General features: G+C 38.7%; 1 protein-coding gene across 1 annotated transcript; it reads right to left on the bottom strand.

Annotated features, from left to right (window-relative positions):
* Nucleotides 1-148: 148 nt before the first annotated feature.
* notum1a (notum, palmitoleoyl-protein carboxylesterase a) lies at nt 149-9,207 on the bottom strand. Its single transcript, XM_055036304.1, has 11 exons — nt 8,622-9,207; nt 5,612-5,664; nt 5,405-5,500; nt 5,051-5,111; nt 4,909-4,967; nt 4,717-4,819; nt 4,443-4,634; nt 4,240-4,337; nt 3,035-3,182; nt 2,897-2,944; nt 149-2,810 (listed from the first exon to the last, which is right to left on the bottom strand). The coding sequence occupies exons 1-11, from the start codon at nt 8,960-8,962 to the stop codon at nt 2,507-2,509; spliced, it is 1,503 nt and encodes a 500-aa protein (XP_054892279.1). The 5' UTR covers nt 8,963-9,207; the 3' UTR covers nt 149-2,506.
* Nucleotides 9,208-16,695: the final 7,488 nt, after the last annotated feature.

The following is a 16,695-nucleotide window of genomic DNA, read 5'->3' as shown; positions in this document are numbered from 1 at the left end:
TCTGCTCGCTGATTGGCACCGTGGACAATCTACTGGAAACAATCTATGTCAAAGGAAGAAAGCCAGACTGTGCTGTAAGCGAGATTTTTTTTTTCCAAGTGGTGTTGCACAAGAAGGCCAAGCTAGGCTCTTCTGGGGGTTGCTCAAAACTGAAAAAATGCCTCAGGTAAAGCTTGTGGTTCCAGACCAGCCTGGAAAATCTGGAATGTTATGGTGTTTTTGACCATTTCCAGATCAATATATAGAAAAATATGCGTTTCAAGTTTTTTTCCTCTCTGTCCATCCATTCAGGTGAATTATCCAAAGAAAATGGAGGGAGATATCTTTGACGATCCCAATTATTTTGTTTCTTCTTCCTTCAAAGAAGTCAGCAAATAACTATCTTAGCCACTCTACAACTTGTTACTAGTGATCATTATAACATGCAAATAATAAAGAGACTGCTCAGCAATGTTCACCTTATAGTATATGTAATGTCTTCCTTTTTGGGTGTGATACAAAGACATGCAATCAGCACAAAGCAAAGAACAGCAATGTATTTACAATTTACAAAGAATCACTTCTCTGTAAAAAAAAAAAAAAAAAGCACTTATAAATATGATTTACATAACAAAATAAATATGTAAAAGTTACCAATGTAGCTTGAGTTACTTTTTTGTTAAAAAAAAATATGTTACAGAATAAAATTACAATTAGTAATACTTCTCCTTTTTTTCCGGTATGATGAAAAATAGAGGTCCTTTACAAGCATATTTTATAAAGTCATCATTACATACAAACAATGTCATTATATTAAAACGTGATCTCTATGATAAAATAAAAGAAGGGAATTACAATGGTGAACACTTCCAAATAATCTATACAAATACTCATAAAATATACAATACACAACATTTGTCTCCCTTTAAATGTTCATCGTGCATTGAGTTTGATGACTGTTGAGCTGTAGGGAGTTGACCTGACATAAGTGTGTGTCCTGTGATGAAGACACAGTCCGTAAGAAAGAGGTATGGATGTAATGGCACTATAATATTTATGTGTAGCTGTTTGTGACTTGTTTCCAGATCCACCTTAGCACCATTTATGATTAGAGCTATAATATATTGCTATATCTTCAACTGCAAAAATTTGAATGTCCGATTTCAACTAGGTGTAGACCAGTTTCAGGTATCAAGGCATATCAATATTTTATCAAATTATCATTTCAAAATCAGCAAAATGTTTCATTATAAAGTTCCTACAGTTTAAATGACATGCCAGAGCCAGTGGCATGTGGTTGAAGATTTCTCTGACTGCATGGAGATTGGAGAAAACCGATTGCTTGCAAAATCACAGAGAGTCATGCTGTGTAAATAAAAAGAAGCATCACCCATTCCTTTTGTTCAAGGTGACATTATTTTAACACTATAGTTGGCAACTCAAGAGCAGCATGATTGAAGGCAGCTGACTACAAACTAGCCACATGAGCAGATACCTGAACTGATTAACCAGTCATTTATTTTTCAGGTTATCATAATGAAAAACCTCTTATCATGTGTCAGTGATGGTCTGCAATTTATAAAAATATATTTCAATGGGAAATGGGAGAGGGCATTAATCTTTTGGAACAGATTTCTCAAGTTACTCTGTGTTTTTGCTTGGTATCAGTCAAAATAATTTCTATAAACAAATTTCATAGATATAGCAATGAAAACTGTTATAATGATAATAGATCATTTTAGCAGCAATTGAAATAAATGTTGCTCCCTGTTTTAATTGAAATCAATTTGATCATGACCGTTTTGCTGAAACATGATCATATCGTAAAAGTCTCAATCAAACTCATGTGAAATTCCAACTTTTGCTTATTTTCATAATCATCGCAATGTTTAGTGCAGATGCTATCTGACAATTTATTTTTATTTGGGTATCTAAAATAAAGGCAGCTTACTTTCTTTTTTACTTTTAAGAGCTTTACTGACTGTGCTTTTCTATAACGTTTTACACTGTTTCTGATAAACACATGACCCAATGTGTTTTTCTGTTAGAAATTATACAAATACATCTCTAATACACGAGAGGTAATAGGACTTTTTCTGTAATCAACACTATCGACTACTTAAAATGTAAAACAGCATTTGTTGTACCAGTATTGCGTTCACTAAATCTATTCAGTACAAAAGGATGACAGCACTAAAGACATAAAGTCAGTTAGCATCTTTAAAACTGGATTACATTCATGTTATAGTTGTTTTTCTTTTTTTTTTTTTTTTGCTTTTAAAAAAATAAAATATAATTTATTGTAGCATTTATATTAGCAAGAAGTGGTGCCTGGTCATGGTGGAGGCTGGTGTGTTAGACCTGACTTCAGGGTCAAACTGAAGCACCTGGGATGGAAGGAGGTCTGAAGCAACAGAAGGGGAACTGCAGTAAGGAAGGTGAGCAGAGGTATCAGTTATGGGAGACAGGCCAGAAAGATCATCCAGTCCTGCTTGGTTCTAGCTTAAAACTGGTTGGTGTGCCCCTTTTAGCTGCCACTGCTCAGCATGCCCAGTAATTTGCTCGGGTCCATGCCTTGCTGCTGGGCCATCTTCTGCACGTCGAACCCCATGTGCATGAGAAACTGCACGACACTCATCTCTTGCCCTGTGAATTGGTCCCGGATGGTCGGGCAGGTGGGGTTGCAGTGAGGCCAGGGGCAGTTATCAATCAGATGCACAGGACAAGCTTTGGGCGGTGGCTTGTTGTTCCGGCTGTCATGGAGGCTGCGATCCCAGCAGTGAAGGGCTCGGGGTAGAGAGGTCCCTTTGACTTGCACGTCGATCCAGTAGCTGAATCACAACACAAGAGGGCGCTGTTAGCTCACAGTAGAAAAACAATACACGAGAAGTCCCCCAGGATGCTAAATTTCACTCACTTTCTGGTGATAATTTCATGTGATAAACATGCTGGAGCAAACATAGCCCTGAATAAAAGAAGACATGATAAATAATGAGTAAATAAATATATATATATATTTAAATTCTCGTTCTAAATTGCAAGAATGCAGGCTTACGGGACATCTTTGAGTGTGTTCCTCAGCTCTATGCCTAGATTCTGGATGTAGCGCCACTGGCCTTCCTGCACAGGTTGACCTGTTAGCTGGATGTTGTCCACTGTCAATTGAGCCTCATCAAACAGCCACTGGACCACAAACACTGGACCTGCATAGAGATTAAAACAAAAAGAGAGAGAGAAAAAAAGGTAAATTAATTTAAAATGTTGTAAACCTTAAAAATAAATGTGGATACAGGCATTTTAGTAAAATAAAAATAATTCAAACAGAGCCAGTCCATGTTTTGAACAGGTTTTCATTTTAGGACTTGTGTCCAGAGGAATCCAACTTTTTTTCTTATTAATGAATCTCCTTTTTGCTTTTACATTTATTTAGCTTTCTTTATATTTTGCTTTATATTCAATACAGTCTCTCTTCACTCAGGCAAGACGAGCTAAGTTCATTGTTATGTTCACCAGAAAGTATGAAAGAACGTTTCTATAATTGATCATTTTGCCACTTTGCAAATGTGTGCCTTTGCAGCGTAGGAAGAAATTGAACTATCTTCCACAAGACCTTTATACTAATCAGGCAACATTTTATACCCACCAGAGAGAGCTGCTTTCTAACTGAGGAGCTAAAGTAACTTCACAGATTCTGTATATTGTAGTAATATAGCGCCAATTAATAATACATACCAGTCGGCAGTTACTTTGGTTTGGTCTGAGGTCATCATTGGATATATTTCATATCAGTGAAGTGTGAAAGGCCATTGTGAGGGTCACAATTAAATGTGAGATTTTAGCATTTCTATGGTTATTTGTCTGAACAATTTATAATATATAAAAAAACAACTTAATTACAAAGAGAAATAAACTGATACTCATTTTTTTTTTGTTTATGGGTAGGAAGCAATATGTTTATGGCTACACAATAGAAGAAGAAAAGGACAAAATTACATAGCATACACACACACTGTGGAAAGTAATAAAAAATATTACTAACTGATGTACTTATGATCAAAAATGTGCCGCTGGCTTAGATACAAGATTCAATCATCAATACAGTTTTGAATTATGACTCTGCTGTAAAAAAAAACTGAACTAATGCTGGGAAGAAAATTTAGTATGTGACATATAGTATGTGAATTTATCTGCATGTCCTCTGCTTGTTCCAGTTGTATTGGTCTAACCAGGCCAGTAGGGGGCCCCACATGATAAACTCACTTTTAATTGATGGGAAGACTCTGTATCCAAAGAAACAATTCCACTCCTCTCCTTCATGGCTTTGCCTGCACCTATCAGGCACCACACTTCCCCAGTACCTTATAGGAAATAAAAAAATAAAAAAAAAAACGTAAGCAAACATGGTCTAAGTTGCAAAACAATCAAATGTGAAATGAATTTTTGATTTTATATTTATTCCCTACTTGATTCCTCTCTTGATAGTCTCTGTGGGTGTGCAACCGATTGTGTCCACACAGTCCGTGCAGTGGTACTGCTTGTTGTCCAGGAACCAGCCCGAGTCGGACAGGCCTCGCACCTGTATCCCAGCATAGCCCATCCCCTCCAGGAGCTCAGCTACACGATCCACATTGAGAAGAACCCCTGTGCCACCAGCACTGCAAACATCAACAATTCACATTTGTATCAGCAAGCATACAGCAAAGCTACACTGATTTGTAAGAATTTCAAATTAAATACCTGCTTCCTGCTAACAGAAGGACCCTGGCATTGTCTAAGCCTTTGCCCAGAAGATCTTTTATAACTTCCTGGATAATCAGGGAGCCCATGAAAGCATAACCATCTGAACAAAACAGTAAGGAGAGGTTTAAAATAGCCATTCCTTAAGGATGAATACATTGTCCTGATTGAGAGGACTTCATAATTTCTTACTCTGCTCTGTTTTAGCCGTAACACCACTCCACACGTCACTGGAGCAGTAGGGAATGAATCTGCACAAATGATGCAAAGTTAAAATTGGCAGTAGGGAATTCAGTGAAGCAGTCACTGCGCATAGAAACAGCAGCCAACTTACACCATGTTTGCGTTCCACCAGTGAGGGTTTTCCTCAGGCAGTGGAGACAGGATCCCCGTGCCTGCAGAGACAAATGTATCATTAGCCATCCTGGCTCCCCCCCAATCCCCAGACACATCCTCCTCTTACTCATCATCATTACCAAATGGATTATAGTCATTACACTGCAATGACAGAGAAAGGAATCTATGCTTTCTTAGCAGTGGGCGCCAGGTAACTATTCTGAAGCACCTCATGACTGGATGCAAGGTCTTAATAACACTGTAAATGGGTGCACGTCATATCCGATCTCATTTCATTGCAAATAAGTCGAGGCAGCTTCTACTTTGCACTCTGCGGTGCAAACAAACTGACCTCTTTTAGTTTGGGGCCACTTGGAAGAGCTCATAAAACGCCTCATGGTCTCGTATCGGCTGTCGCAGTTCTCCTTGTTAAAGCAGTACCAGCCGCCTGGAAAACAATATGTGAAATGGGACGAGTCACAAATCAGTTCTCTTGTCAACTAATTCCTAATTTGATTTGGAGATAAATTTAGAAGTTAGAAGTTTGTTAGATACGCACCTTCGAGGAATATCAACCAGCGTCTGCTGCCCCGAGACTCTTTCAGGTAGTACCTGTGGGGGAATAAAAGTCAGTATGAATTGCATGTCTACGTAAATAAATAAAAAGAGCAAACAAACAATGTAACAACTCATTTTTTATTTTATATAAACATTTTTCTAAAAAATGTGATACTGATAAAAACCTGCAAGGTAACACTCTAAATACTCTTTCACCAGCATAAAACAGAACAATTGTGACTTCATTGCTTAAAAATAAACAAAAAGTTCTTTCACTTCATTTGATTGTTATCTGTGAAAACTGACAGAAAACAGCAACAGTGGAGAACAATGAGCTTATGTGTGTTTTCTGCTCTGATGCGACGCTTGAATGGGAGATAAACATCACAACAACCCCTATCCCAGGTTATACCATCATTTCTCAGGGTAGAGCTCATCATTCTTCTGTCTTTCCCACAGTGTGGATATAAGTCGAGAAAAAAAAAAAATTAAGAGAAATTAAGAATTGTCAAGATTCAAATACACTTTGAGGCATAGAAAAAAAAAGAATTGAAAGTAGTATTTTCTCCAAACAACAGCTACAGAACAACTGAATTAATGGTGGGACATTCAAGGAGAGCATGGCTATCATTTTTGGATGCACTTATTAAAAACATACCATTATTTTATTGAAAATTATCTAACCTGCTATGTAAAGAAGAATCTTCTCAACTGGATTTCATTTTTTCTATTCTTTCAACTTCACCAATTACTCAACTCAAGAGGCTGCCAAAAGACATTTCAACGACTTTAAAGAGGACAGACTTGGCTTGAACCTCCCAGCTGCTTGCTCAGACTGCTGAATCACACTTTTTGGCTTCAGATGATGGTTTATGCAACTATTGCCAGCTAGAGTCGGCGATGCAATTTCCGAACAACAAAGCATTTATTGGAGCATTCTTGGGAAGGTTAACGAGCTTCGCTACGAAGGTGTCATGTTGACCCACTCGCGTTAAACAAGTGTGATTCTGGGTGGTGAATTACAACACCATTCCTGAACGATTAGCTTTAAGCGTTTAATCTTTGGATGTGTGTAGCTCTGATTAATAGCTCTCAGGAAAATGGCGTTTATGTCAATGAAAGGCCATCTGCCAACACCATGCTGGGTCTCCAAAGCGCTCAGAATCTTATAGTGAAAGCAGCCTGCTCTTACCACATGCCACTTTGAAATTTAACAGGACTCGGACTGGATTCTAAATCCATAGGTACATGAAATTTAGTCCATGTGATCCAGGTCTAAATTCTTCGAGGATGGGTTTTTATGAACTAAAACCAACTGAAATTAATACCTATGGGAGGAGAAGATACATGTAGTTCATTGTGTCTTTTTTTCATTTCCCTTTTTAACTTTTATTTATCATTATCCTCCACACACCCTTGCTATTGTAGATGCTGATATTTTTGGTTGATGTGTGCCATCCACCACAAGATGCTTCCTGCTGCCATATGTCTAAATTCATTCCCACGGGGGAGATTTTGGTTTGATCTAGGTTCAAAATATATCATAATTACTGCAAGCAAGCAGAGATTACAACTAAAACAGGTTTTAGGAAAATAAAATGTACCTAAATTGAATTATTCATTAAATTTGAGAATTTATATGATTATTTAACTCCCTAAAAACCTGAAATGAAAGCTTAAGTACAACATGGTTTATATTGACTAAAACAGGAAGTTAGGAAGGACAAAATGTCAGTCCACCAGGACAACTTGAGGAAAGGCTGAATAGAAGAAATCTCACTTGTATCACTTTCTGATTTTTTTTTTTTTTTTTGTTATGGGATGAATATCTCAATTCCCCCGTTTTTAAAGAACAAATCTTTAAAAAGGGCATCCAGACCTACCATAATGGTTTTTATGTTGCCAGAACAGGACACAGTTAAAAGTGACTTATATAACAAAGAAAACTGCAAATAATAACTGGATCATATGTTAAGAATTTGTCTCAGACTTCCATTATGTGCAGATTGTATAATCTAAAAACCACAAACACACATGCTATTTCTGTGATTAAATTGATGCACAAGCATCCATTTTCATAAACTTAATTTTTTTTAAAGAATCTTGACGTACTACAATTTTTCAAAGCTTGCATCTCTTTTCCCAATCAAGCACATAACAGGCTGAGCTGTCAGTTTTGCAGAATAAACCAGAACAGTTCTGAAACATCCCAACTCCACCGTTTGGGTCTCGATCTCAAACATTTTCTGTCAGAAAGTGACGTGCACGCTGCAACAGGCAGGGGTTTCCGCGAACTATACACCGAGGCTTTCTGCAGAGCAAATCCTGAATTCTAATTTGAAGCAAAGGAAATGAAGCGTGGACCATGTGGCTCCCCGCAAATTTCACGCTCCGCTGACGCAAAGCAGCTGTCCAGATCCTACCTTATCCTGACTGAGCCTCCGCTTTTTGTACTTCTGCACTTTTTACACACGTTTGCCAATCATGTGTTTCCCAACCGAGGCTGCAAACACTGCGATGATACAAGATTAATCGGTCAAGAGATGGAGCTTAGGGGGGTAACAACGCGGAACTTTTTATTTATTTATTTTTTAAAGTCCATATGTTCAGTGTAAACAAGGCCAAAGGAATTACATCAAAAAGTCAGGGTTGGTTAGCCTAAAAAGAAAACTCTAAACACCTGAACCACATTCTGGATGTCTCAGTTCATCAGAAAGCTTTTTTACAGCTCACTTTCATAAATAACTTTACTTTTCTAAGTATATATGTAAAAAGCGAAAAGATTTGAATCGATTTTAGTTTTTAACTTGGGAAAGAAACTTGGATCAAGTTGCGAAAGTCAGCTTTTGGAGAAAAAGAAGCACTTTCTTTCTCAGGTCAGATGGGACTGACTGCAGGTGACCGGGAGCAGAGAAAAAACCCCGGCGAGGCGCAGCAGCAGCAGCTCAGATGACCCTGAGGCTAAATCTGACTCCAGACGCGTCTGCGCTCTCATGTGAATTGCTACGTACCCGGCGGGACTCCCGTCGTTGCAGGTGACTGACGCGTTCACCAGAAAGTTCAGCTTCATGTCGTGGTCGAGCTTCTGTGCCGAGCACGGGTACAGGGACTGCGCGAGGTTCTTCACCTGCGTCATGAAGTTATCCATGTTCTCCTCCACTGCGGTGAAGTCCAGAGGGAAGCTCTCCGTGGTGTCGCCCCTGTCCGCCCGGTGCGTGGGAGGAGGCGGCGAGCGGCGAGGCTGCGGGTTGCGGCCGCCCCGGAACCTCCGCGCGCACAGAGCACCGGACTGCATCAGCACCAGCAGAAACAGCGCCAGCAGCAGTGATGGGACCATGCTGACGGCTTTCATCTCAGATGACTCAACTAATACAACACACACGGAGCAACTTTCCTCAATAAGCAAACGGCTATCACGCACGGATTCGACGCGGCTTATCGAGCTCCTAAGATGTCAAATTTGAAATAACCTAAAAGCAAAAACAAAACAAGAAGTCCTAAGAGACCAACAAGTCATCCACTAAACTTTCTGGATCTGATGCAAACCCTCTCAGACAGCGGTCAAACCTCTGTTTTACAAGATGGACTGGAGTGCCTCTGGATCAAGCGCACAAGCTTGAACAACAACACTTGTGCCATGCTCTTGTATTTTATTCAAACTTTCCCCCCATGTGCGTCCACCCAGCCAATCGCTGGTGCGGGGGGGAGGACTTAGGGCACGATCAAGCGTGGCAGACTGGCCCCACTTTTTTTTTTTTTTTTTTTTTATTTAAACAGGAAAAAATGTCGATGCGTTGGTTCTTTTGATCCACAATGTTTTATTTGATGTGGTAGTTTTTACTGGCCTTGAAATGCCCATTTCCCATCCTACCGCAAATTTATGAAGTGAGAATACACTCAAAGAAAAACAACTGAGAAAAACCTACAAATATTTTTGCGGCAAAAGAACTCATTTAAGAAAAAATGTATTATTATTATTATTATTATTATTATTATTATTGTTATATTATTATTATTACTATTATCGAATTTGGACTTGTTATTTATCTGCTGTATTTGTTTATGTTTATATTTGATTGATTCCATTTCCATTGCTCACATTTCTTAAAGGAAAGGACACTTCTGTTTTTTCATCCAGACTGGGCCTCTGAAGATCAAAGCAGCCATCACTCTTTCTTCCCCTGTTTGCGTCCTTCCTCCCACTTCAGTCCTTCCCAAACTTTCCTGCTGTACTGTATATTTTAAGTGGAGCAGAGCATCCTGATGGGAAGCCAGCTTTTTAACACAGGAATGCCTGGTTATGGTTGAGGTGAGCTTCCAGGGAACAGCTTCCCTCTTGTCAATGACACCTTTGGGTCAAAGCGCTTAAGGGGCTTACATAATAATTTTCTACAAAATAAAAAAAGGCACCCCAAAAGGGCAGGCACACGGCAGGACGAAACCCATATTAGCAAATTACGACACAGATATTGAGTTTGTTTGTTTAGTAACAAAAACTTTTGTGGTGCTCAAATCTTGTATGTGGGGGAGACACCAGAAGCCCAAGACATTCTAAAGGATGCTGTAGATCTATTTTGCAAGCCAAGCCATTTGGCGTGGAGTTTGACATTTATTCATGCTCAGTTAAATGTGCTTTGGATGTTCTATGTGTTATTTGGAGCCACATTTTAACACAGCACAAATCAAAATCTGCCATGCCGCCATGCCTACCCACATAGCCACACCCTCCAGTGAAAAGTCATAACTCTTAATCCTGAGCAACCTCAACTATAGCTATAGTTGGAATGCCTCCACCAGTAAAACATGTCACTTCCTGTTCTCAGTAGATTGTGCTTGCTCACCTTTGCCATGTTGAAATTTTGATGTCACTCACATATTGTTGACATCATACCACTTTTATTAAACGTTTGTGTTTGATACATCTGATACATTAAGAAGAGGCCTGTTAAAAGATAACTTCTATAAAATAAAAAAAAATCTTTTTCATTTTTTTTTTTACAAAAATGGCTAACTTCCTGTTTTGTTTTAGGCAGTCTTCCAAGAGACTATTATTTGTCATCCAGAGTCCTATTACTGTGCACATTTCTATTGCTGTGTGTGAATTTGGTTTGAGGAGCAGCACTTTAAGGGTTGTTTCAGAGCAACTGAGGTAGCATTACATTATCTGAAATAAATAGCTGTACTGATTGCCGTTAAAAGTTATGATTTCATTGTGAAAAAAAAAACAAAAAATAAAAAGTTGATCAAAATATTTGAAATTCCATATATACCATCCATCAAAATTCCATTAAAAAAAAGCCCAACATGACCAAATACCTTAAAATACCCTAACTTTGTCCTTGTCGAAATGACGTGAAGCTGTTGTGAGCAAGGAAACATGAATCTGATGGTGCTCAATGTGAACTTCAAACACATGCTTGAATAGATTAAAACATGTGCTGAGGTCCAAGAGTAGAGGTTCTGTCACAGACGGAGTGTATAGTCACTTTGACCCATACCTCCCTGTTTTATCACGCATCATCTTCAAAAATGAAACCCTTAAATCACTCACAGATTGACTCTGGCCTCTGACACGCACAGTGACCTGGCGAGGAAATGTTCTCTGACCAAAAAAGAGTGAATTGTAGATGATTGCATCTAAAGTTCTATGTATTAGGCATGATAACAGACTTAAGAAATTTTAAAAAAGGTTACAACTTCCTACCATTGTGTGAAACATGGGGTTTTCTGCATAGCTTTGCTGAAACTGAAGCACTAAGTCCTTCTTTTGCCAATAATTCTCTTTCTCTTCTTTGTGTAGCATACCCTCAAATTTACCCATGCGGGCCTGACTGGATTAATCCAAGAATTAGGTCATCTGAAAATGACCCAGCTGTTCTGATGGCAGACCTTCAGAAGTGCCCCTGTATAGCCCCCCCACCCCAACTCCAGGCCTCCTGTGAAAGTCAAAGCTTGTCTTTCATCTCCGATCAGTTGCATGTGCCCTCACAGATTCACAGGTTTTACTGCTTAAGTCTGAGCTGGCAGCAGTGATCATGTGACTGCTCGCTGTTTGGCGTTTAGACACTTCATAGTTCCATGAGCTCCCTTTCCGTCTTTGTGCCCTACCAGGTCTGCGTGCACATCCCCATCTCCTATCGCCCCCATTGCTGTTAGCTCTGATTCGTGCAGACTTGCTGCTGAGGGTCTGTCCGTGATCGTCAAATCCTGCTAGTTGGAACTGTTAGGTCAGGTTACATCAAAGAGATCAGGAGGGATCAGCCTCTTGAAAGGGACAAGCTCTGGCTCACATCATCAGAAACAGGTGGAGGTCCTCATTGGAAGAACAAAGAAGGGATCGCCAGCTATAAAACTTTTATAATTCATTGAAGAGTTTCTTTAAATTTCCTTGAATCACCATTTATTTTCCCACACATTATGCAAAAGCCAAAAAGTAGGAGTATGAAACATATGAAAGCATTATGGTAAGTTGAAGACTGTGAGCCTCAAGTAAATCTCATACAGGTCACAATACCAAAGACCGGGATTTAGCAGTATAATACCACAAAGAGTTTTAGCTTGGAAGTCTGATCAGATTCAGAGCATAAAGGGATCTGGAAATTTTTGGAATACAGCACAGGTGTGTTGAATTTTTTTTTTTAATTTAAAGATATTTTGGAACACAGGAGAAAATATAAGTATTCGACAAATCAGTATTTTTCTCGGTTAATGTATTTGTAATAAAGTAGTTGACATGAAAATCATGCAATAAGTCAGCAACAATTCAAGCAACCCAGGTATGCAAAGAAATTAGCAAAAATCAGTCAACAGGTTAAACTATGTGTAAAAATGTATGCTAAATTTATGCTAAAATAACACTGGAGACATTTGTAACATATATCTACCTGTATAGCTATATATCTATCTGTATATCTATATCGATATAGATATTTGCAGATATCTAATCTCATAGATATCTGCATATATCTATATATCTATATATATATCTATATATATATATATATATATATATATATATATATCTATCTATATATATATATATATATATATATATATATATATATATAGATATATATATATATATATATATATATATATATAGATATATATATATATATATATATATATATATATATATAGATATATATATATATTCTCACATTTGGTCAAGCAAACCAAATAGGGAATATACTGAGGTCAGAAGAGCTCAAAACTTAACTCATTTGATTTTATTGTAGACATGCCATGGTAAGAGGAGAAATTGTGCTGCACATTATTCCTGAAATGACATACGGATAGTGTAGTGTTGAGGGGAGAATATCTCCCTGTCAAAACAATTTTGCTATGAAAGTCATGATGCACAACCAAGAAAAATCTTAATGTTTAAAGCAGCAACAACAATGGAACTGCCAATTGCTCAACTATGATCCGATGAAAAAATCTGTCAAAAGAAAGAAAGAAGTGTTTCTTTGTTTGAAGACAATTTCCTTGGAAGAATGAATCAAAATCACTCTTGAGCAATGTAGCTTCCGGCAGACGCTCTGAAGCATTGTTTGCCAAAGCAAGTCTCTACCAAGTATTAAATACATTTCAGTACAAGTTATTTCTGTACTTATTTGTGTTTGTCTCTTTGTAGGCATGGATTACTTGGGCTTATACTAACATTTTGACTGTCTGTAATGTCAACAAACCCATTAGGAACATATTTACTTTGGAATATTTGTCATTAAAACCTTTTCCCCCACTGAATATACTATTCATGCTTCCTTTCCTTTCTTTTCTTTTCCTGGCACTGTGGAGTTTCCTTTACAAACATGCACTGTTATAAGGTCCCTGTGGAAGCCTTTCTAACCACAGCTTCTGTTCTGCGTCACCTTGAGGCAACCCTACGGAAGCAGGAGGTCCCCCTTAATTTTAATGCTAGAACCTTTGTTTGAAACCCCAAACAACAACATGTACCAATGCTTTTGGGTGTTAATGCACAGTGGAGCTCCTTTCATGTGCCCTAACCACATGTTCTTGATATTTCCTAGAGAATCAGTAAACAACCTTGATCCTGACTGAAGTCAAGAGGTGCCATCTAAGATGTGCATGTAAACTGTGGATGGGGGGGGGCGAGTAAGACAGAGTAAGAGAGACAGGAGACATCTGTCGAGCAGGCTCTCATTTCGTAAGAGGAGAACATCTATTGGTTGCAGATGATGCCCTCTGATAAAAAACAAACTCTTAAGATAGCATTGGAGATCTCATTGACACTAAATAGCAATCAAACCGCTGATTTTGCAGCTGACTTGTTTGTTGATGGAAAGGAAGGACTTTCTGCCTGCTAACTTTTTTTGTCACATCATTTACCCCGAGAGAGATGGATGTGTGTGTCTGTCAGGGCGGGGTTTACATGTATGCTTTGTGTGTTTGCCTGCATGTGTGCAGGAATGTGTCAGTACGCTTCAGGATGACTGGGGGTGGACCAGGGTGTGATGGAGATACTGGTGCATGAAAGTGCGTGCGACTGTTCTCCGGAAGTTTTGTATTCATGCTTGGTTCCTGAATCACCCTTTACTATGCCCTCTGCCTGGTATTCAGGAGAAAAGCAGACAACAAAGACCAATTACCTTTTAAAATGTGCTATTATTATCCCCGGAGAGGCGGCAGCCCTCCTGCCACTATGTCTAATCTCATCTCAGAGGGAGAATCCAGCTCTTCCGTCTCCAAAATGTTTATTTATGCCGCACATTTGCCATAGGACATGGAAAAGCCCTTATTACAGGTCATCACAGCAGAGTCACAACACATTACTCATTTTTTGTCCTTTAACCTGCCATTCTCAATAGGGAAGCTCTTTTGAAGTCCACACCCTGTCATAAAACATGACCATTATTCTATTATAAGAGCTGTATTTTAAGCTGTTTTTGAGCTGTAGATAAAAAAAATGCATTTTCCATTACTTTTATGATGTTGTTTTCTTTTTGTGTTGTTGACCTGCAACGTATATGTATAACAGTAAAACCACTGGATGAGTAAACATGGATTGAAACTGTTGATACAAGGATAAAGGTATAATTCACAAAAATGATTTATAAATATCCTTCAATATATTTGGCATGCAGCACCTTCCTGTTTTTGTACCACTGTAAAGTCACCAGCATGTAGTAAGGTTCTCATTTTGACACTTTTGACACCATTTGCTTTCATCCCCTCACCCGGATGTTGAGGCCATTGGTACTGCAGAAGACAATGATCACTGCCAGCATCTGGGGCTGGCTTTGTACCTGCTTTGATGTCACATTTTAGTGCACAGTGGGCTGTGGGTGATGCCAAAGAGCACCCAGAGTCGCCAGTTTCTGACAAGCCATCTTTCATCAGAATGACATAGTCTTGCCACTTGATTACTTTCCATGGGCTCTTCCCAGCCTGGGAATTTTTTCGCCAGAAACATGAAATCATCACCTCAGCTTTTACAGCCCTCTCTGTCTCTGCCCCCCCCCCCCCCTCCTCAAAAAAAGCACATCGAAGACATTAGTTTGTGTGGTATCCAAGGAGTTGCTTTTGGAGAAACCCAAGAAAACTTCAGTTTGGGCTGGACTTTTGTTACCACTTTATTTGCCCATACTCTTGTATCACTGCTTAGGATTACCTTCACAGTGTTGGTATCTGTCACCCACAGGTCAGCCTTATTTCTTTTTCACCAGCTTGAGATTGGAAACTTCAGTCTTAAAAAACATTTGAAGAGTAAAGGCAACATGGTTTTACATTTTCGATGCTACCTACTGATACTAATTGTTCCCAATTCTGATTTTCTTCTAGTCATCATGTGTGAGTAGTTAAGCAGTCTGTGTCAAGAAAATATAGTTTTATTGAATTAAAAGAAAGATGATTTTGACATGCTGCACTGCGGCACAGTAGGTAGCTCTGTTTTCTTGCAGCAAGAAGGCTTGGGGTCTTTCTGCATAGAGTTACCATGTTCTCTTTGGGCATGTGTGGGTTCTCTCTGGGTACTCCAGCTTCCTCCCACAGTCCGAAAACATAACTGTTAGGTTAATTGGTCTCTACATTCTCCTTTGGTGTGTGTGTAATTGACTGTTTGTCCTGTCTGTCTGTGTTGTCCTGTGACAAACCGGCGACCTGTCCAGGGTGACCCCGCCTTGCGCTCAAAACATCTGCTGGAGGTAGGCACAAGCACCACTCCCTACCCCAGTAGGGATAATGGTGTGCAGAAAATGGATGGATGCCTTTGACAGACTAAACTGTTTTGTGTATCTTACATTCGCAAGAAAAAATTAGCATGACTAGCATTATTTGCTTTAAATATTGGTCTCTAATTATATTCCCCAGTCATGGTTTGTTAACTAAAACAAAAATAATACTGGTGACACTGGGGTTGCCTTTAGTGGTACTCAGATTACGTTTTTGTGAATTAAATAGTAAATACAGCATAACTATGATGAAACCGAAAATAGAGAAACCAGAAATTTATTAAGTTAACACATAACTTGTGTTATGTTCTCTGTACTTATGAAGTTGTAACTTTGGAGAATTAACTTAACCCTCTTCCAGTTCCAACATTAAGAGGAAGTGGTGCCATAATGTAACAGCTTGCAACATGATAACAGATTCCATGTCTAACTTTGTGTCATACTGTATGTGCAAGAATTTTACAGTGAAACAAACAGCCAAAAGTGCAAACAAATGTTTATTGAAACTCTTTATATGCAGAGCAACTTATTCTGGATTCTGAGGTGCCAACTTCCTGTTAATTTTCAAACTTTTTGCATGTCGTCTTCAAAATAAAAATAAAATGCATAATTATGCTGTATCTTTAAATGTGTCTGTATGTGATGTTATGGAAATTGCCGATTGGAAAAAAAAAAAAAAAAGACTACATTTTTGAGATTTCCATCAGGTGGTAACATGTTGGGGTCTGTCACGCTTTAAGTTCACCAGTGGCTGGAACAAGTCAATTTGAACCATATTCAACAGAGCCTTTGATGGTTTGTGTGAAAGAGCATCCTCTTACAAAAACAGGTAGGTATTGTGGGATCCAAGTAGAAAAACAAACAGACGTATTGAAACCACTTCCAACAAATC

This window comes from Poeciliopsis prolifica, unplaced genomic scaffold (genome assembly GCF_027474105.1).
Source record: "Poeciliopsis prolifica strain line A6 unplaced genomic scaffold, Auburn_PproV2 SCAFFOLD010, whole genome shotgun sequence".
NCBI classification, from domain to species: Eukaryota; Metazoa; Chordata; class Actinopteri; order Cyprinodontiformes; family Poeciliidae; genus Poeciliopsis; species Poeciliopsis prolifica.
This window is presented reverse-complemented; position numbering and strand designations above follow the sequence as displayed.